Source organism: Giraffa tippelskirchi, chromosome 13, assembly GCF_054371585.1.
Source record: "Giraffa tippelskirchi isolate mGirTip1 chromosome 13, T2T-mGirTip1v1.2.pri, whole genome shotgun sequence".
NCBI lineage: Eukaryota > Metazoa > Chordata > Mammalia > Artiodactyla > Giraffidae > Giraffa > Giraffa tippelskirchi.
The window spans coordinates 103,263,133-103,285,797 of NC_137287.1; the positions used below are offsets into that span (position 1 = coordinate 103,263,133).

Consider the following 22,665-nt stretch of genomic DNA (forward strand, 5'->3'; position numbering starts at 1 on the left):
TGTTTATCTTTTCAAAGGACCAGCCCTTAGTTTCATTGATCTTTTCTATTTTTCTGTTAGTCACTATTTCATTTATTTCCATTTATTTATTTCTTTCTGTTCTGATCTTTACGATTTTTTTTTATTTTCATTCTACTAACTGGGTTTTATTTGTTCTTTATCTGGTTGATTTTGGTGTAAGTTTAGGTTGATTGAGATTTTTCTTGTTTACTAAGGTAAGCTTGTATTGCTGTAAACTTCCATCTTAGAACCACTTTTGCTGCATCCCATAGATTTTGGACTGTTGTGTTCTTTTTTCATTTGTCTCCAGGTATTTTTTTTATTTCCTTGATTTCTTCAGTGATCCATTGGTTGGTTAGTAGCATATTGGTTAACCTCCATGTGTTTTTGTGTTTTGCAGTTTTTTTCTTGTGGTTAGCTGCTAGTGTCATAGTGTTGTGGTCAGAAAAGATGCTTAATATGATTTCAGTTTTCTAAAATTTACAAAAGTTTGTATTGTGGCGTAGAATGTGATCAATCCTGGAGAGTGTTCCCTGTGCACTTGAAAATAATATGTGTTTTGCTGTTTTTGGATGAAATGTTCTCTCTCTATATATCTGGTCTACTGTGTCCTTTAAGGCCAGTGTTTCCTTACTGAGTTTTCTGTCTGGATAATCTGTCCATTGAGATATGTGGGGTGTTAAAGTTCTCTGTTGTTGTGTTACTGTCAATTTTTCCTTTTATGATTGTTAATATTTGTTTTATATGTTTAGGTGGTCCTATGTTGGGTGCATATATATTTACAATTGCTATATCTTCTTTTTGAATTGATTCCTTGATCATATGTAATATCCTTTGTCTCTTGTAACAGTCTTTGTTTTATTTATTTATATATTTTTAAAATTTTTTTATTTTTTGGCTGTGCTGTGCATATGTGGGATCTTAGTTCCCCCCCCAGGGATCGAACCCATGCCCCTGGCATTGGAAGCTCAGACTCTTAACCACTGAACCGCCAGGGAAGTCCTCAGTCTTTGTTTTAAAGTCCATTTGTCTGATATAATTATTGCTACCCCTGCTTTCCTTGATTTGTATTTGCATAGAATGCCTTTTTCCATCCCCTCACTTCAGTCTGTGTGTGTCTTTAGATCTGAAGTCAGTCTCTTGAAGGCAACATATATATGGGTCTTGTTTTATATCCATTCAACTACTTGGTGTTGTTTGATTGGAGCATTTAATCCATTTGCATTTAGAGTAATTACTGATATATATCTGCTTATTGCCATTTTAATTGTTTGGGGGTTGTTTTTATGTATCTGTTTTTGTTCCTTTGTTCTCTTTTCTTATGGTTTGATGACAGTCTGTAGTGTTATATTTGTATTCCTTTCTCTTTTTTATGTGTCTGTATGCTGCTAAGTCGCGTCAGTCATGTCCGACTCTGTGCGACCCCATAGATGGCAGCCCACCAGGCTCCTCCGTCCCTGGGATTCTCCAGGCAAGAATACTGGAGTGGGTTGCTATTTCCTCCTCCAGTGCATGAAAGTGATAAGTGAAAGTGAAGTTGCTCAGTCATGTCCAACTCTTCGAGACCCCATGGGCTGCAGCCCACCAGGCTCCTCTGTCCATGGGGTTTCCCAGGCAAGAGTACTGGAGTGGAGTGCCATTGCCTTCTCCTGTGTCTGTATATCTATTATAGATGTTTTTGGTTTGTGATTACCATGAGGTTTATATATATGTATTTATGTATCTGTATCTCCATAATAATTTTATGTTGCTTATCTCATAATTTCAGATGCATTTTAACAGTCCTAAATTTGTACTCTCCTCCCCTTATGATTGCTGTCTAACATATGCTTACTGAAAAGTCAGTGGATAGCTTTATGGGCAGGCTTCCCTGGTAGCTCAGCTAGTAAAGAATCCACATGCAATGCAGGAGACCCTGATTTGATTCCTGGGCTGGGAAGATACCCTGGAGAAGGGATAGGCTACCCACTCCAGTATTCTTGGGCTTCCCTGGTGGCTCAGATGGTAAAGAATCCTCCTGCAATGTGGGAGACCTGGGTTCAATCCCTGGGTTAGGAAGATCCCTTGGAGAAGGGAATGGCTACCCTCTCCAATATTCTTGCCTGGAGAATTCCATGGACAGAGGAGCCTGGCGGGCTACAGTCCATGGGGTTGCAAAGAATTGGACAAACTGAGCGACTCACACTTTCACTTTCATGATTATTATAAATGTGTTTTTTACAGGCAGCATACAGTTAGGTCTTTTTTAAAATGTAATCATCTGTGTCTTTTAATTGGGTAACAGCCTCTATTGAAGCTTTGACATAGCATACTATTTTTTTTTTCTGTCTTTTTCTCCCCTCCAGAAAAAAATGAGCTAAATAATTGTTCTCTGGAGTAAATATTGTGTGAAATGTGTTTTCTTGGCCTGACTTTTTTTCCCTGTCATCTGGTTGAAGTGTTCTTTAATCAAGGCTCAATTCATAAGCTGTACTATCAAATGCTGTTTTTTCCATGAAGCTTTTACTTGATTGTTTCTTTCTCATTATTCTCAGCATTTTTTTTCTGCTTCTGTTTTATGATGTCCATAGTAACATCAGAATACTTTGATAAAATATTTCCTTCCTCTTCCCACCCCATACACAGTCCCTTTTCTTAGATGCTACATTTTAAAACTCTTATTGTTTTAAATTGATTTGGGGGTTGTATTTATAATGTCTGGTCATATGATTACTACAGAAATATTTACATTATTTTGATTATGTAAATATTACTCAATGCCAGGTCAGTTACTGTGATGCAGCTACATTTCTTCTTGGTTCTTCTTGGTGTTATTTGTCACAGTGTCTTGACCACATAAAGGTGATCTTGACACCAGGGTCAGGTAGATTCTTTAAACTTTATCAATTACTTAAAATTTTGTCATATTTGAGCTTCCTACATATTGAACAATGATCCTTGGAAGTTACACTGCTTTATTTGAGGATGGCATTATTTTTCTTAGTTTCTTCTTAGTGTCTTGTTTCCTGGGTCTTATGTCCTCTTTCTTATATTCTTTCATTTGTACTTCATTAGGCAGGGGTACGTCTTCAGGGAGCTTCCTAAGATAAGGTGCAGGAAGAGAACTTTGAGTTCTCATATGTCTGAAAATGTCATTGTTCCACCTTTGTTTACTATTGAAAATTGGACTTAATATAGAATTGCAGTTTAAAAGATTTTTTTTTCCTGACTTCTCTGAAGGCACTGTTCCATTATCTTTTATCATCCTTTGTTGCTGATGAGGAATTCAGCTTATCCTGTTTTCCTTACTTAAGTGATTTCATTTTCTCACAGAAGCTTTCAGAATTTTTATCTTTTTGAAGTGTCATGAGAGGGACTTCCTTGGTGGTCTGATGGCTAAGACTCTGGTCTCAGTGCAGGATGGCCAGGTTTGATCCCTGGTCAGGGAACCAGATTCCGCATGTTGCAACTAAGAGTTCGCATGCCACAACTAAAGATCCCACATGCCACAACAACGGTCAGCAATTCCACATGCTGTAACTAAGACTCAGTGCAGCCAGATAAATAAATAATAAAACAAAGTGTCATGAGGGGTTTGGGACACTTTTTTCTGAGGTGCCTTAGGCTAGTAAATAGGCAGGGCCCTGGATATTTCATTTCTGCTTCAACTAAAGTAGCTTTTATAAATTGGTCTTCTGCATAAGATTCCACTGGAACAAAAGGTTCCACTGCTTAGGAGGGACACACACACACACACACACACACACACACTTCAATCTAGAATTCTGTATTAAGTCATATGTATATACAGACATGTATTTCCTTGGGATTTGAGTACAGACTAGCTTTTGTTCTCTTGCAGTTGATAATACTTACAACACACAGGCAGAAAAAGAAAATCTGGTGGAAGAGTCCATTCCATCAAATGAATGTCCTTCTATGAAAGTCAAAGGAACCACATCAAGGAATATTCTAGCTCAGCCTCAGAGGTAAGAGGTGTTCAAAAGTGGTGGTTATATTAATAATGTTCAGAGAAGGGTTTTGTGTCCCATAGTACATTCGACTTTTCATGTTACCTTATTTAATCTTTATAACATTAATGAGTTGTAGGTAATATACTTATTTTATAGATAAGGGCTCAGAGGTGCTAAAGTTGCTTGTTGAGAGCAGATTTATTTCAGAGACAGGATTCAAACTGTTTATAAGAAACAGCCAGAATTTTTCCAAAGTGACTGTACCATTTTACATTTCCATAAGCAGGATAGTATGAGAGTATCAGTTGCTCCATATCTTGGAGAACACTTGGTATTATCAGTCTTTTTACTGATATTTCATTGTGTTTATAATTTGCATTTTCTTGATGACTAATGATGTTGATCATTTTCATGTGGTTTCTGGCCATTCATATATCTACATATATAATTGCTTTTTAAATCTGGCTTCTTGGAGTCTCCCCTGTGCCTGAAAATCTTAGTGGTCAGCCAAACCAAGTAGAGTTTATACTCAGGCTTAAGTTTTCATCCTCTGTGTGGTTCTCTTGCTTCTGGAGTTTTGCCTCTAAATTTCCAGCTGCTTTGCTTCGGATACCTCAAGCCAGTCAGACTTTAGTCATGTGCTGTTGTACTGTATGCACACTGGGTAATGCGCTGAATCAAAGAGACCCAGCAACTCACCAGTCTTACCTAGTGCGCTTGTCTTTGAAGGGTGGACACCTCACCAGTTTCTGCTTTCTTCACTGGGCATGTTTGGTCTCCCCTAAATACACATAGTTAGCATATATAGTAACAGGAAATTTGTGCAGTTTTGGCTCAGATTTTGAGTGACACCTTTTTTGTAGCTCTTTTTCTTCTGGGACTTTCCTCCTAGGTTTCTAGCTCCTGTACCGGCCTGAATTCTATCTTCTGTTATCTAAAGCCAGTGAGAGGAGAGTTTTCTGCTGCTGGAGCTGCCACGTTTGGGGCATGCCTGCAGGCAAAAAACTCATAACTCTTAACTTGTGTAGTTGCTATTCATGGATAAATATTCCTGTTTTCTGCCTGCTTTTGGTCACTTTCCAGTGCACTCAGAGTCATATTTTTGTATATTGTGTACATTTTGTAATAATATGCAAGAAGATTTGCATGATAAATGTACTTCACATTACTCCATATTTTTGTTTTTATGAGTCCCTTTAGAGATTAATATGAAAATACTTGCAGGTGAAAGATATGAAATTTGGGATTTGCTTCAAAATCTTAAGATGGGTAGATGAAAAGAAAGTTGACAATGTGATTGGCTATAAGTTGGTAATTTTTTTTTTATAAGTTTGTAATTTTTAAAGCTGAATGATGAGTACCTATTTGGTTGTTTATATTAGTCTTCATTTTTAATATGCTTTAAATTCTCTGTGATAAAGATTTTTAAATTAGGTACTCTATGCATTCATAAAAATTTGAATATATACTAATAAATCTTAAGAGAGTGTTGAGAAAAATTAAACAAGATCTAAATAAATGACAGGACATACTACATTCATGTTTTATTTACTTTGGCTGTGCTTAGTTGTCTTTGCTGTGTGGACTTTTCTCTGATTGCAGCAAGTGGAGGCTACTCTAGTTGTGGTGCAGGCTTCTCTTGTTGCAGACCATAGGCTCTAGGCACGTGGGCTTTAGTAGTTGTAGCACGTGGACTCAGTAGTTGTGGTTCCTGGGCTCTGCAGCACAGGCTCAATAGTTGTGGCTCATGAGCCTATTAATCTGCAGCATGTGGAATCTTTCCAAGTCAGGGATTGAATCCTTGGCTGCTGCATTGACCGGCAGATTCTTTACCACTGAGACACCAGAGAAGCCCCCATGTTAATGCTTTGAGAGACTCAATACTATAAATATCAAGTTTCCTTACCCGACCTATAGATTCAATGTGATTTCTACAAAAGTCCCAAAGGTTTTCATTTTGGATATTGATAAGTTAATGCTAAAAGTTATACAGAAATGCAAAGGTCCAAGAGTAGTCAAAATACTTTTAAAGTATTTTGTAGATAGCAAGTCATAGTATAAAGCTACAATAATGAATGGTTTGTATTAATTTGGGTATTGCCCAGTGATGAGACCAATGGAATCATATAGAAGCTTACTCTCTCATATATGGACACAATATATACAAAAGTGGTACTGCATGTCTATGAGGAGAGGGTGTTTTTATTTTTCCCCCTTCAGTAAACAATGATTGGACAATGGATAGCCAAATAGAACAAAATGAGAGTTGTCATCTATCTCACTCCATATGAAACAGTCAGTACTAGGTGAATTGTAGATCTCAATGTGAAAACACAGCTCAAGTAAGGAAATACAGGAGAATATCTTCATGACCTTGGAATAGGGAAAGATTTCTTAAATAGAATCCACACAGAAAAGCACTGACATGCTTTTTGGGAAGAAGTGCTTTTTGAACTTACTGTCTAATCAAATAATACCATAAAGAGTGAGAAGCCCCACCCCCCACCCCCTCAAAAAAAAAGGAGTGAGAAGCCAACCCCTCGATTGGCAGGAGGTATTTGTAACACTTAAAACCTACAACGGGCTCATAGTCACAATATATAAAGAATTCCTACTAATCAGTTAGAAAATGATTCACAATGCAGTAGAAAACAACCAAGAGACTTAACTAGTACTTAATGAAAGGTGATAACCAAATGGCCAATAAACATGTGAAAAGGTGCTCAATCTCCCTGGGAAAAGCAAACTAAAACCACAGTGAGGCTCTATGATTAATATATACCAATTTGTATGACTAAAATTAAGTCATCTGACAATACTAAGTGTTTAGGAGAATGTAGAGCAATACAGACACTTATAAATTTGCCAGTGTAAGTATAAATTGGTAAAAGCACCTTGGAAAATAACTTTAGTTAATAAACCAATGTACTGTGACCTAGCAATCTTACAACAACAATGTGTACATCAGGAGATATATGTGAGAATCAACAGTTGACTGGATAAATAGTGGTATGTTCCTATAATGAATGTTATAGAGCATTGAAAATTCCTGAATTAGAACTCCATGAATAAATGTGGTTGAATCTCACAAACATAATGTTGAGACAGAAAGCAAGACAGAAAAAATGTATAAAGTTTTCGTTTTCTTTTCAAACCAACATACTACGTTTATGGAATGTGTGTTTATATGGCAAAAAGATAAAGCCAAAGTAATCATTACTATAAAAGTCAAGATAGCACCTGCTGCCAGTGTTTTGTTTCTTAGTCTAAGTGGTGATTTCATGAGTCTCCACTTTGTAATCATTAACTTAACTTGGTTTTTGTGTACTTTTTGTTGTGTTACATAGTTTAAGAAAAATAGGGGGTCATGACTAAAAGAAAGAGGAGAAAATAAACACTTTAGTAAATTTACGGAAGATCTTCTTTCTAACTTGAGGTCTGATTAGTTAACTGTATAACAGGGTCAAGTCACCTCATCTTTTTTTTTTTACATTTACTCATATCTTCAAAAGGAGGGAGTTGTACCAGTGCCTTTTTACAAAATTGAATCAACTTTATTGAGGTTTGATTTACAAATACCAATGCACTTAAAGTACCAACATTTTATGGTGAATTTTCAAAAGCCGTCAATCAGACATTAGATTTTTAGAGTGGAAATAATACCATTTTTGTAGTTTGTAAAAACAGCCTTTGTAGTTTGAGATATTTTCACATTTCTGCAGCATATCTAGTAGATTTATTCACTACAGATAAGTTTTGTCAATTCTTCTACCATAGAAGATCTCTCAGACTCTCTGCTCAGAAGAATTTGGAACAGAAAGAAAAGCATCATGTAAAAATGAAAGCCAAGAGATGTGCTACTCCTGTAATCATCAATGAATTTCCACCCTCCAAAAAAATGAAAGTGTAAGTAGCCACAGCTTCTGTCAGTTGGCATAGATTTTACCCCTGTTTGCTCCTATGGTAATAGCAAGCAGAATACGTGGCACTTGTTCTTATTTTTGTCACTTAGGAGTGTGTTTTGTTGACGGTAATATGGTAGCCAATTTAATCAGAGAAGTTTAAAGAACAGTGATTTACTTGCTTCGTAGAATTCTGAAAGTAGTTTGCTGCTAGCTTTGGTTCGGTGACATTTCTGAGTCTTAGTGGGGTTTTTCCCCCCATACTTGATGCTCAGAGTGGCTGCTCTGTGTTTCTTAGCTTCTTCCTTGTGCTTGTTGTCTCATTATTACGATAGCTTCTCTATCTCTAGGTATCATATCCATGTTCGAGAGAAGAAGGGTGTGATGAAGAAAGAGGGGTAGCATCCATAATAGGAAAGTAAAATATTTTCCAGTAATGCTTATGTTTATACATTAGTTGACTGAACTGTAACTTAGATCCCCTCTAGTTGCAGTAGAGACTGTTGAAGCAAGTACGATACTTTTACCTTCATATGTTGGCTGCCCCAAACAAAGTTAGAGTTCTGTTAATAAGAAAGAAAGTGACATAAATTTTGGGAAGGAAACTGTCTTGCATTTGTTCATTTGATGATGAGCAGTTGGAATCTCTTTCCACCTTTCTGAACCATCACGAGACAACCCTCACGTGACTTCTGTTGGTATTCTCAAAGTTTGCTTGTTGTAGCTATTGGTACATATAAACTGATGATACTATTGGAAGAATCTTGGCTTTTGAAGTATGGCTGTTGTCCTAAAGAATGACAAAACTTAAGCCATGTGTGGTAGATCTGGGGAGGAGATTGAGATATTTGTATGCTGTAGGGGATTGAGATATTTTTTGTCCTTTTCAACTCAAGCTCTCACAATAAAAAGAAGTTAGAAGAAGAGGAAGAAGGCAATGTTCGTCAAGATATTTCTGAAAAGAATGAATCTTCCCCAGAAAAAGCCAAAGGCAGACATACTACACCTTGTATCCCACCTGTAAGGTATGATACTTTTCTGAATTTCAGCTTTAGAGTCAGAGTAAAATTACAAATGTGTACCACTACAGTCTGTTTGAAGCACATGGAGTCTGGGAAACTCTAAAGGCTGTCACCATGGTAAGGTACATTGTTTATGTCCTGGTGGGTGCTTGAGTTTTATACATTGAAAAAAATAAACTATTAAAACAAATGTAAAAGAAATATAAAAGAAAAAAATTAGTAAAGGTTCTTGTTCAGTCGCTCAGTCATGTCTGACTGTTTGCGACTCCATGAACTGCAGCTTGCCAGGCTTCCCTGTCCTTCACAGTCTCCTGGAGCTTGCCCAAACTCACGTCCATGGAATTGGTGATGCTATCCAACTATCTCATCCTCTGTTGTGTCCTCCTCCTGCCTTCAGTCTTTCCCAGCATCAGGGTCTTCCCTCTGAGTTCTCTCTTCACATCAGGTGGCCAATTACCTAAATTGAACAGTATTTACTTTGTCAAGCTCCATTCTGGACTTTACTCAAGTAAAATACCTATTTTTACAGTCAGTATATAAGCAGTCTTTGGATTCTGCTTTATTCACTCACTGCTGCTGCTGCTGCTAAGTCGCTTCAGTCGTATCTGACTCTGTGCGAGCCCATAGACAGCAGCCCACCGGGCTCCGCCGTCCCTGGGATTCTTCAGACAAGAACACTGGAGTGGATTGCCATTTCCTTCTCCAATGCGTGAAAGTGAAAAGTGAAAGTGAAGTTGCTCAGTCGTGTCCGACTCTTAGTGACCCCATGGACTGCAGCCTACCAGGCTCCTCCGTCCATGGGATTTTCCAGGCAAGAGTACTGGAGTGGGTCGCCAGTGCCTTCTCCGTATTCACTCACTATGAAACTCTTATTTTCTGTACTGCTACAAAATCTTCACATTTATCCTTCCTTTTGGTAGATGGTTAACATTCTTTATATTAATTATTTCCTGTTAAAAATGCTGTTTCAAATTTTTCAGTTACAAGGAATCAGTGAACATCTTTATAGAGAGATTCTTTTCTTTGAGTAGTCTCCTCAAGATAAGGAAAGAGAAATTCCTTGGTCTATGAGTATGATCCTTTTTATGGCCATTGATATTTATTGTCAGTTTTATTTCTGAAATGAATGTGTGAATTTTTAGTGCCATCAATGTTGAATATTTTATTTCCTTGTAGTCTCACCTGTATTGAACTTTTTACTTTAAAAATTGTTTCAAATTTAACTGATATAATGTTGATGGCATCAAATTATTTTAATTTTTATTTGTTTGCTAACAGGATTGTATTACTGTTGCTGTAAACATCTTTTCCAAAGTTGTTTCCTTTTATCTGTAAGTGGTCTTAGTGATGTTTTCATTACTAAGAATGACTACTTTATTATTGTTTTTTGGCTACTTTAAATTGAACTTATGCTATGTCAATTATTTCAGAAACTGTCTGGTTTTTAATAGTCACAAGTATTCCGTGAAAACAAGTATTTGTATTACCCATTTACCTCGGGGAACACAGGTTCATAGAGGTTAAATAGTTTTCTCAGGATCACATAGGAAGGAAATGAAACAGCAGGGTTGTGGTTTGGGCTCTGGTTGGCTTTACTCCTAAGGCTTTTCTCTTTATCATAGTATATATTTTATGTATATTAACCTTTTGCTGTGTTTATTGAAAATATTACTACTAGTTTTTTAGTTTTTCTTGTGGCATGAAAGTTAATCATTATACAATCAACTTTGGATATTTTGTAAAATCCTCTATAGTCTGTTTTAACTTTTTTTCTGAAATTTTTTCAATATTTTGGAATAAATTTTGCATCTTTTTTTTTTATAGTGTTATCTAAGCTAATATTGATTTCTTGGATAATACTTTTTGGTTTTTATGCTTATTTTATCCCAGGTTAAAAATCTAATCTATATAATGCCTTTAGATGTTTTTTACCATTGAATCTTTTTCTCCTCTCCTCTTTCATCTCCTTTACTTATTTGCCCTTTAGGCAGAAGATTCTAAAAAGTACTGAGGAGCAAGAGTTGGAGAAGAGAGTGAAAATGCAGCAGGAAGTGGTAGAGATGCGGAAAAGGAATGAAGAATTCAAAAAGTTTGCTCTTGCAGGAGCAGGTCAGTTTGGTTCTGATCGAGTCTGATTTATGAGGTGGTGCTTCTCATAACCTTGGTAGAGTTTTTAAAGTCTCAAAAGCAAAAATGTCTTTCTTGGTCAGTAATCAGCATAAAAAGATACGTATCTTTAGGAGGCTGGACATGGGTACCATTCATATCCCAATTATCATTCCCTAGAATGTTTTATATACCTTGGTCCTTTCTTAGAGTATGCTGTCATTCCTCTCCATCTCTAACTGTAGAAGTCACACCCATCTTTTTTTTTTCACACCCATCTTTTGAGGTCTTTTCCATGAGTCCTTACCTCATTTTCCCAAGTAGAATTAATCTCTCCTTCTTTTTTCCTCCTAATTCTTTTACTTTGTATTAGAAAAAGAAGGAACTAGGATTAAGACAGGAGATAGAGCAGTTGGACAGACCAATTTTTTTTTTTTTCTGTTTTATCCTTGGCAGAGGAGAAGAAAGTTGAGTGAATCTACTTGTAGCTGGGGAGGAAAGTGTGACTGAGGGAGCTGAAGGGATCAGAGTTCTGCTTTGCTTTAGCATAATTATATTGGTGAAGTCAAAGCTGTAAAGCTCTGCTCACTGGGTTGAAAAGCATCTTTGGAGTTTATGGAGTCTCCCTCTTAGAGATGCTTAGTTAAGTGTGTTTCTAAAGTCATTTCATAGCTTTTCTTGTCAAAAGTATTCCAGTTTCTCTCTGTCTCCAGAGCTGTGAACACACCTGGGAGATGGGATTCTTCTCCCCTCTGCTACCTTATTACAAATTTGCATCTGACTGAAGGGCCTCAAACTCAGTAGTACTAAATGAATAAGGCACATATATTGGTGTCCTTGAGGACTGTTTCAAGTTGGGTTACATGCAGAGAGTAAACAAAGTTAGATCCATGGTAATAGAAATACCAAAAGGACTGAATCAAAAGGGACTTACTCTATGTATGTTCTGTATTCTTAGTGTTACCTGTATGTTTTTCTGTACTTTTTACTCAGGGCAACCTGTGAAGAAATCAGTGAGCCAGGTAACCAAATCAGTTGACTTCCACTTCCGCACAGATGAGCGGATCAAACAGCATCCTAAAAACCAGGAGGAGTATAAGGAAGTGAACTTTACATCGGAACTGCGAAAGCATCCTCCATCTCCTGTAAGTTGACTGACTAGATCAATATTCTTGTTAGTTATTCAGTGAAGATTCTGGTGTAGTATTTGTAGTCACTACTTGTAGTAATGTAACTGAGAGAAGCATGTGTTTTTGAGTTACGATAGATCTAAATCCTTACTTTGCCCCCTGTTAGCTGTGTAATCTTGAATAAATCACTGTCTTTGGGAAGCATCTTATAAATTGCTGTGAAAACTGAATTGAGAATGAACATAAAACACATAGAATTACATGTGGCAAATTGTAGGTACAGGCTTGTTACAGCTTGTGCTATTGAAAATTTTTTTAAAAAAATCTTGTGTCTGCAAAGTTTTGTGCAAAATATAATGGGCTTACGGGGAAAGTCAAGTTGGGGCAGACCACTCAAATCCTATGCAGTTTTGTTTGTTACCAGAACACTAACAAAAGCAGTAATAATCCTAAGTAAAAAATCTAGCACTAAGAATTTCTACTTGCATTTGCAGTCATCATCATCACTTTTTTTTTTAAGTAGGTTAATCTCTTTTTAAAAAAATCAATGAATTTTTGGTTGCACTGGATCTTTATCATTGTGTGCGGGCTTTATCTAGTTGTGGCGAGCGGGGGTTACTCTTTGTTGTGGTGCATGAGCTTCTCATTGCAGTAGCTTCTCTTGTTGCAGAGCGTAGGCTCTAGGCATACGGGCTTCAGTAGTTGCGGTACATGGGCTCAGTAGCTGGGGCTCTTGGGCCCTAGTATGCACAGGTTTCAGTAGTTGTGGTTGCTCTGCAACATGTGAAATCTTCCCAGACCAGAGATCAAACTCAGGTTCCCTGCATTGGCATTATCCACTGTACCACCAGGGAAGTCCATCATCATTACTTGTTTAAGTCAGTCCTTTGCAGACTTAAATCCTGGAGTTGTGCTTCTTCCTTTGAGATGTAGGTCCTTGAGTTTTACTTCTAGTCAGAAACTAATTTTATAAAAATTAATGACCCAAGGAGTAGACTTCTTCATTAGTCAGTTTTGGGTTAGGATATGAGAAGAGAATTTGATTCAGACAGCTGCCTGAGCAGATCCAGAAGCCCAGTTAAAATTTTTAAATGACTCAGGGTGGGATACCTGTACAGCTTTTTCCCCCTTCTAATTCTAAGAAAACTTGCTCTTGATTGCTTCAAAACATGAACATGCTTGGGAAAAATCACCTTATGTACAGAATAGACAATTTGTTAAGTGCTGGATGCTTTCTCCCCCTTTTTAAAAGATGGGAGTATACAGATTGTAACCCATGCTCAAGGACTGACAACTTAAGAAGAAGAATAATCTTGGCTTTCCATGGATTATTTTCCTTTTGATCCTCTGTGCTGAGTTTGAGACTTGTGGTGTATCTGAACTCTTCCACAACATTCCATTTAGGGAATGAATTCTTTGTTTTCAGGCCCGAGTGACTAAGGGATGCACCATTGTTATGCCTTTCAACCTGTCACAAGGAAAGAAAAGAACATTTGATGAGACGGCTTCTACGTATGTTCCCCTTGCACAGCAGGTCGAAGCATTCCATAAACGAACCCCTACCAGATACCACCTGAGGAACAGGAAGGATGATATTAGTAAGTTTCTTTACAGTATCATACCTGGCCGGAGCCTCCCCTAGAATTCCCTTTGCTTGCATCTTAGGTACAAATTTGTCTTTAGTTGAAATCCTAGTTTTTGAACTAAAGCATGGCATATATTGTATGCAGACAACAAATGTACCCATAGTTGAACATGTCTCAAACCACTTAGCTATCTGTCCACTTAACACCCATCAACCACCTTGATCCTCCTGGTCAGTAATTGGCTGAGGGGAATTAAGGTAACGTGAGACATCAACTAAGGTCATGACACATCAAGGTTATCTTTGCCATGTGTCAAGGTACACATTTACCTGTAGAAAATGAAAGCTTTCTATTCACTTAATGTTGTGTGCTTTTTGTTCATTGGCTCAGTAAATGTTGACTACTACAAAGCAGACACTCTGTGTGATGTAGGCAGTATAGAAGTGAGCAAAACAGACTTGGTGCTACTCAACATCAAGTGTGTAACTCAGCGAGAGGGATAAACAGGTCATCACAGATTATTGTGCGTGCTGTGAACATGGAAGGAAATGTAAGAATCAAAGGAAGTGTGAGATAGAGAGAGCAGGGCTGTGTGCTGAGAAGTCCAGGCAGGGAAATACAGGAGAGAAAAGAGATAACCAATGGTTAAGAACCTGTGCAGGTAGGAGAGGGATACTTAGCACGAGTCGGGTGATTGTTCTTTGAAAGGGGAGTAGAAGAGAGCAATGAGTGCAAATGTTGGTTAGTTTGTAGATTTGGTGGTGAACAGATGAGAGGAAGCTAATCTGATAACGTCTATCTTTATGAAAATAATTCCTAAAAGAAGTTTGAGGATTGGAGGTGTGGTGTAAACTAGTTGTCAACAGGGTAGTGTTCTGGATAAAGCAAAATCTGGTTGTTTGAAGGTTTCTAAATTTTTCCTGCCTTTGCATAGGCACTGTTTAGTGCTCTTTTAGGTAGCCAGAGGAGTTAGTTCCTTTAAGGACAGCATTTCCTAATGTTACTATGTTCTAGTAGCCATTTGTCAAATTTTATATCATGAAAATAATCTTTTTTATTCTAATGGAAATGTAAATATTAACCATGACTTTCCAAATAATATGTGACTCTTAGAGTCTGGTTTTCTGCTCTTAGAATCTTGGTCCTAGCAAATAGAAAGAAAAATTATTTTCTGCAATTTTTATTTAAAATTTTGGACTATTATAGCTCAATAATAGTTATATGTATACTTGAAGCCTGTCTTATTTCTAAAATAAGTAGATTTGGTTTCCATCTCCAATTGTTAGATGGTAAAGTCTAAATTAGAAAATTCATTCTGGGTAATTATGAAAATTGACAAGGTTGCTTCTGACCAGATAAATAGTATTTTCTGTGAATGGTGATGGTGATCTTAATATTGGTGCTTTGACATAGTTTTTTTTTCTTTTTTTTTACTTTTTCTGTTTGACTTTCTGTGGGAAATAGTCTTGATGTTTTGATATAGATGATTTTAAGGAGTTCATAATATTGGAAATTATTACTTGGTCTTTAAAAATGCCTTATTTTAAATCTTATTTGTCAATAACATGCAAAATAATTGGCACTGTCAGTAGAAAGGCAGAGCAGGCCTCTGCAGTGGTAAGAAATCCATCAGACACAAATGGATTTTAGATTCAGAAGATGATAGCAGAGTTTACCCACAGGCTACCTTTATCATCACCTCTCAATAAAGAGTGATAGGGGAGAAGGGACTGAATGTTTGTCAGACTGACTGATGTGAGCTGAGCTGAGTGTGAGGGGCCAGCCACTCTGTGGCTTAGCATCTCTGGGCTGCCTAGCTGATTCAGCACCTACAGGTAAACGGGGTCTTAGCTAGGTGAATGTCTATGATCTTGGTTTACAGTGCCGTTACCCTCCAAATCTGTGGTCAGAATATGCAGAGACCCACAGACTCCAGTGCTGCAAACCAAACATCGTACACGTCCTGTGACCTGCAAAAGTGCAGCAGATCTGGAGGCCGAGGAGCTTGAGAAGCTGCAACAGTAAGTTCCACTGGCAGTATTTGAGGAAGAGTTCCTAGAACCTGCCTGCTTCCTTTTCACTTCTGTAAGGGGGACAGTTACTGTTTTTCTTGCCTTGGGAATTATGGTATTTGAGCTACAGGCTCTGCCTTGCCTCTGTGATGAAAGGATTGAAAGTGGGAGTAGGGAGCTGTCCTGGAGTGTAAACTGGTAAAAAAAAATAATCAGACATTGGGGTGGGAGAATTTATGATTCCAATAAAGAGTGCCCTTTGAGGTTTAGGTAAATCTTCACCCTTTTATGGCTACCCAAGGGATTGTTACAACTGTTACCAGTAGAGAGAACTGGAATTTAATGTGAGTTAAGTCTGGGGGTTGTCTCCTGTAGCCTTCTTTCTCCTTTCTTGTACTTCTTTTGGGAAGGGGGAGTTTCTTTTCTCAAAAGAAGTACAAGAGAAACCCCAGTCTTTAGAGTGGTGGGGATGTTAGACTGTCTTGTTTTTTCTTTGCTCTCAAGGCAGGGATAATGGCTATGGAGAGAGTTGAATTTTTGTTGCACATGATGGATAATCTTAATGATTACTTTTTTTTTTTTTCCTGGTTTTGGCCTACTTTGTTGTTTAGTTTTCATTTTATTAAAAAAATTTTTTTTGTGGTTATCACTTAAACTCTTGCCTTACAGATACAAATTCAAAGCACAGGAACTTGATCCCAGAATTCTTGAAGGTGGGCCCATCTTGCCTAAGAAACCGCCTGTGAAGCCACCTACTCAGCCTGTTGGCTTTGATTTAGAAATTGAGAAAAGAATCCAGGAGCGGGAGTCAAAGAAGAAATTGGAAGAGGAACACTATGAATTTCATTCCAGGCCCTGCCCTACTAAGATCTTGGAAGATGTTGTGGTAAGAGTGGGGAAGCCCTGCGAGCAGGTTGAAGTGTCATGTTCACAACCACATATCCACCCAGTCACACATGTTTGGATACTGTGATCAGGACATCATATTAGGAGCTCTGGGTGAAAAAGAGACATGTCAGAGGTGGATTTTGCTCTTAGGACACTTAAAGTCCAGTATGGGATCATAAAGTAGCCAATGGCAGAGGTGGGATATGAATTTAGGTAATATGGTTCAAAGGTCCATGCTCTTGTATTAAAATAGAAGGTACCTTTTAAAATCAAAGGTTCTTTGGAAAATATGTGATTATTTTTTAAAAAACTATCTACATCCTACCTAAATATCACCAGTATTACCTGAACTCCATTTTTAGAAACACTGATTGAGGAAATTGGTTTGGCAGTTTGTTGTGCTTTGGAAATATTGTGGTGAAGTGGTAAGTTGGGGGGGGGGGTGACTAGAGTTCATTAGGAGTTGGTTAAGTGAGATCATAAAGTAGTGTTGTACTGGGTAATGCATTGTTGGGAGTTCTGGATAAACGGATCAGCAAAACACTAGGTGAGTAAATAAGAAGCTACTGAACTGATATGGTATGCTGTAGGGTAGGCATTGCCAAATCAACTGGGTCTCCAAGTCCTCTGGGATTTTGTTACATAAACAGATTCCTGGGCCCCAACCCTGGAGTTTTGATTTGTCAGGTGCAGCATAGATTAGAGAGCCCCGATGAAGACCTTAGTGTCTGACATAGAGTAAGCAGTCGTGTTGTTAATAGTGATAACCGTTGCATGCTTACATTGTGCAGCATTTTATACAGATTATCTTATTGATTTCTCACAACAACTGTTAAGAAATAGGTTCTATTTTTATCCCTACTTTTCAGATTAGCAAAGAGATGCTAAGAGGTGTCTATTATACAGAACCAGGATTTGAACCTGTCATCTCCTTAAACACTATGTTTCTCTACCTCACAATGCTGTTATTATTGTTTATTCTGGCAAGTGCAGTTTTGAGTTTGTTTCCAGCTCTTTCCCTGCTGAAATTTCCAGGGACTTCAACTTTTGGATTCGAGAGAAAACAAAGCATAGAAGGAGTCATAGAGATATTTATTCCTTCTACTCTCTTCATTTTTTTAGAAAAGGGGGGCTTTCTTCGAAGAACGTGGCTTGCCCATAGGAACATTTTTAAAAGTTGGTGGCAGAACTGAAGTTAGGTGTCTTAACTTTTGGTGCTGGACTCTTATTTAAAGCAGAAGAACATGCCTCCAGAGCATGAGTGCAGCTGTCTGTCTGCCACTGTTTGTCTCCATCTGTGTCCCCTCAATGCTGAAGCTCTCTTTCCTCGTTTCCTTACAGCGTTTCTTGTACTCTCCCACTTGTTGATAGGTGGCAAGGAGACAATGGGGCTGATGAGAGATGGGCTTGGGCAGCAATGGGCCTTGAGGCAGGGATGAGAAAAGGGCTCTTGGGGCCGAGGTGGAGTGATGAAAGCCTTGAGCTCCAGGGTGTGAAATGTGAACTTGGTGCCGACATCTAGTGGGGAGTTGGGGCTCCACAGAGGTGGATATGGTATCAGTGAGGCCAGTGAGTAATTTTAGCAGTGATATTTTAGGGACTTGGGGAGACCAGCAGGCTTTAAAAAAATTCTTTCATAGTCCCTGAGATAACATTGCTTCATGGTGATTTCCTAATTGCTCTGGGACAGGCCTGATAACTTGTCCCAGGGCACTTGGGGGCATATCTGCCTTAGGGAGACATGCTCACCCCTTACATCCCATCCCAGGCTGCTTTTCCTAAATGTGTCTTTTATCCATCCATGTTGCCCACTTATACCCATTTATCACCTCTTTAGAAATACCCTCCCTCAGCTTCCTTTCAGAGCTTCCCCATTATCCTTCCTCCATATTCTGTTGGGTTTCTTCAGAGCACTTGTGAAAATCAAGAAATATTTGGTTTATTACTTTTTCATTGTCTTTTCTTTCCTCCACTAGAATGTGAGCTCCCAGATAGCAAGGACCATGTCTGTCTGTATTGTTCACTCCTGCTTCCCCAACATCTAAGCATAGCATAGGCACTGGGGTATTGGACAACTGTGTGAGAGACAATACAAGCTGAAATACATCAGCCTGTGTTAGACACTGGGAATTCAAATGGAATCAGGCACAGCCTTCATCCTCAAAGCTTTCATAGTCTGGAAGAGCAGATTGGCATGTCAACAAATAAGGACAGTAATACTAATCAACATATGTTCCCTGAACAATTACTACTTCTTGTAGGTGCTGTAGAGAATGCAAAGGAATGCAAATGGCAGTATCTCTGCCCTCAAGGAGCTTAGAACTAAAAACAATTTAAAACAGTAAAACAAGAAGCTTTCTCTGTTTCTAGAAACCCAGTTTCCTTATCTCTATTTCTGAATGAGCCCCCTATTGGCTTTGATTGCAGTGGAGATGGGGTATGGATAAATAGTTGCTGCAAAGTTGATTTTCATAAATCACCTTTCCTTCTCCCCCAAGTAATATGAGGATTGTTCCCACTCATATCAAATATATCTCTTTCCTGGCTTACTTGTTAGAGATTTCTTTTAAAATGCATATCTCTGCTGGGAGGATGCAGACAGAGGGGGGGGAAGGTAGGAAATGAGGAGTTATTTTAGAACTAAATGAGTTCTCAGATATTTATTTCAATTATTTTTATGAAAAGAAAAAAACCAAGGACATGTTATACAGATGGGAATGGAAGATGGGCTAGAACGGACCTCTAACTTCTTGTTCAGTGTTCTTTCCATTTCCACCTGTCCTGGCAATGTTCAAGCTCCAGGCTGGTGTCTACCTGTTCAGGATGTAGAACAACAGATTTTTGTTGTTTTCTGGTAAGCATTAGATGAAAACCCACTTCATAAACTTTTGTCAGTCTGGTTACAAGTTCTGTATTAAATTTTACTATACTGGTGATTCTGATTTTCTTTGGAGAGTGTGTGACAACTTTTCACAGCAGATTTAAGCTCCCCTTTACAGTGGTCACCTTGAGAGAGTGTGTATTCTTTCCAAAGATTGATAGTGTACAAAGTATTTTGGAAAAGCCACTTGTCTTGGATGTTGTGGCAGTTTTTTGGATCTCTTCAACAATACCAGGTCTTGATACTTTAAAGATTAATTAGCTTTTAGGAGTTGGTCTAAAGTCATTCAGAATTAAAACTTCAGAGTAGTCTGAAGTAATAGAGCTGGAAACAGTATTGCTTAATTAAAAGTAAAGAGGGAACAACTGCCTTGCATGGCCCTAAAACTGGCTTTGAAGGCCACTCCAAGAAAGACATTCCAAACATGTTTGGCACAGTTGCAGCATTGTTGGGATTAAGAAGTCTCCCAAGGTAGAGTCCAAGAGTCTTCAAGTCCAAGGTATAAATTCTGTTATTCATGCTTACAATATTCATTCAAGAAACATTTACTGAATGCCTTATACTTGCCAAGATCTGGGTTAGGTATTAAGGATTGATGGAATAACAGTCGCCACTCTCAAAGCACTCATAGTAGGAGGAGATGAATATCTTAAATCAACAAGTGCAATGAAGGCTTCTTCTTCTTCTTTTTTTTTTTTTTTAGTTCTACCAGTTTCTTGCTACCAACCCATCTCCCTCCACCCTCATGCACGCGTGCTCAGTCATGTAACCCCATGGACTGCAGCCCACCAGGCTCCTCTGTCCATGGACTTTTCCAGGCAAGAATACTGGAGTGGGTTGCCATTTCCTTCTCCATGAAGGCTTCTTTTTAATAAATTTATTTATTGTTGCTGTGCACAGGCTTTCTCTAGTTGATGTGAATGGGGGCTCTTCTCTAGTGGTGCACGGGCTCTGGGGAGCTCCAGTTCATCACTAGTTGTGGCCTATAGGCTTAGTTACCCTGTGGCATGTGGGATCATCCCAGACCAGGGATCAAACCTGTGTCCCCTGCATTGGCAGGCAGATTCTCAACCACTGGACCACAAGGGAAGTCCTGCAGTGAAGTTTTTGTATGTACCATAATAGACTATGTACAAAGGAGAGTGGGGTCAGTAGGTTCAGGGAGTGATCTATTGACGGGTTTTATAAGAGAGGAGATGCTTTAGTGGAGGCTTGAAAAGAAAGATTAGATACTTCCAGCAGCTGGAGCATTTCGGAGAGAGCATAGGCAAAGTTATTGAGATGAGAACCAGTGTTAAATTTTGGCAGTTGCCAGTAGTTTATTGTGGCTGAAAGATGATGTCTAAAGAGGGACAAGAGACATGCCTGGAGAGTCAGGCAGGGTACCAAATTATGAAGCACCTTGTCCTTCATGCTAAGGAATATGTTATACTGTTGTAAGTATACATTAGGAGCCATTAAAGAATTTTAAGTCAGGAAGTAACGATCAGATCTTTTGACTGTATAAGAAGATGGACTCGCAGAATGAGATGAGATGCTGAAAGCTGTTAGTGGGCTAGTGGAATGGTACCGGCAATAGATAGTGTGGCCTATGGCATAACTGAAGAGTTAGAGAAGTAGAATAGAGAGCTGATGGGGGAAGCATATGGATGTGGGTGTAACAAATAAGGAGTTACTGAGGATGTCTTAAATCCTTTGGAATTTTTAAAATTGATCTGGTCATACACTTTATGTAGAACAACAGCCCTAGAGATTGCCAGATTCATGATAGAGGGTAAACTAGCAGAGTTAGAAAATACTTGGGGAACAACTTTCCAAAATATGTTAGTTTTGAATCACATGCATAGTATGATACACATAGTTCAGTCCAAAAGGATTTGAAATGTTGGCAGTGTTCTGAAATCACAAAGCAGGAAAATCTTCATAGGAGTTGAATGTATAAGAATTAAGGAATATAGAGATTAAATGCCTCTTTTAATCTGCTCTCAAAGAGATGTGAGAGTTGACAGTTTGGTGTCATATTTTATTTTATTTTCTATGCTTAGATTAACTATATATACATTTTATTTTAGTGTATGTGCATTTATCTTTTAATTTGACTTATTAAAATTTTTGGGGGGGTATAGTTGATTGACAGTGTGTGAGTTTCAGATGTACAGCAAAGTGATTCTGTTATATACATACACATAGTCATTTTTTTTAGATTCTTTTCCCATGTAGGTTATTATAGAATATTGAGTAGAGTTCCCTGTGCTATATAGTAGGTCCTTGTTGATTTTCTGTTTTATCTATAGTAGTGTGTGTGTTAATCCCAATCTCCTAATTTATCCCTGCCCACCTCCCACCCCCTGCCCCTATTTCCCCTTTGGTAACCATAAGTTATTTTTGAGATCTGTGAGTCTGTTTCTTTTTTGTGAATAAGTTCATTTATATTATTTAAAAAATTTTGATTCCACGTGAGTGATATCATATATTTGTCTTTCTACATGTACAGTTTAAAAACACAAAATATTTTTTGTTTCAGCCACTTGTCCCTCCTCTCTCAATATTATGAATACTGTTCTATGTCAGTAATAAAGATTTATTTTATTCTTTTTGATGACTGTATAATATTCTATTGTGTGGATATGTACCACAATTTAAGAAAGGATTTAACCAGTTGTTTTTATTCTTTTTAAAAATGTTATATTGAAATATACCTAAAAACTAAACTAGAGATCAAATATTAGGGTGTAATATTGGGTTAAAGAGTATGACCATTTAAAGGTTTAATAGCTAATTCCTAAAGATTGTACCAGCTTGTGTCCTGTACCTCCCCCAACTGTATGTGACTGCCCACTTCTCGTCACATGCCAACCAACACTGGTATTAATCAGTCTTTGAAGTGTATTACTCAGTCTTTTAGGTGAAAAATGCCTTATTTTACTTTATATATCATTTCTAAAATTCTAGATATTAAGCCTCTTGTATATCTTTGTTAACTTCTTGCTCTTTGTCCAGTTATTTGGCAAAAGGAAATTAAGCTAGACCTTGCCCAGTGCTTTTTTCCATTCACCTTTTGAGGGTAACATTTTAAAATATAAGTTCTTATTGTAGAGATGTATGTGAAATAGGTTTAGGAGAATGGACCATATTCTGTCCATTCTTCCACATTTGGAAGTCCTTTTTGATTTTGTTTTTAAGGG

General features: G+C 37.9%; 1 protein-coding gene across 32 annotated transcripts in view; it reads left to right on the forward strand.

Moving 5' to 3' along the window:
• TPX2 (TPX2 microtubule nucleation factor) overlaps positions 1-22,665 on the forward strand; it is a 50,753-nt gene that overhangs the window by 20,362 nt on the left and 7,726 nt on the right. For 20 of the 32 annotated variants that reach the window (XR_014073786.1, XR_014073785.1, XM_081559489.1 and 17 more), the window contains 8 exons: positions 3,842-3,968; positions 7,731-7,859; positions 8,752-8,880; positions 10,865-10,986; positions 11,977-12,128; positions 13,540-13,711; positions 15,582-15,720; positions 16,381-16,597. Coding sequence is in view for 30 of the 32 variants with exons in the window: in XM_081559489.1 (XP_081415615.1) it covers positions 3,842-3,968; positions 7,731-7,859; positions 8,752-8,880; positions 10,865-10,986; positions 11,977-12,128; positions 13,540-13,711; positions 15,582-15,720; positions 16,381-16,597 (1,187 nt within the window). In the remaining 2 variants the exon portion in view is untranslated. The remainder of the gene's footprint in view (positions 1-3,841; positions 3,969-7,730; positions 7,860-8,751; positions 8,881-10,864; positions 10,987-11,976; positions 12,129-13,539; positions 13,712-15,581; positions 15,721-16,380; positions 16,598-22,665) is intronic. The other 12 variants (XM_081559496.1, XM_081559495.1, XM_081559508.1 and 9 more) reach the window with 3 other exon arrangements.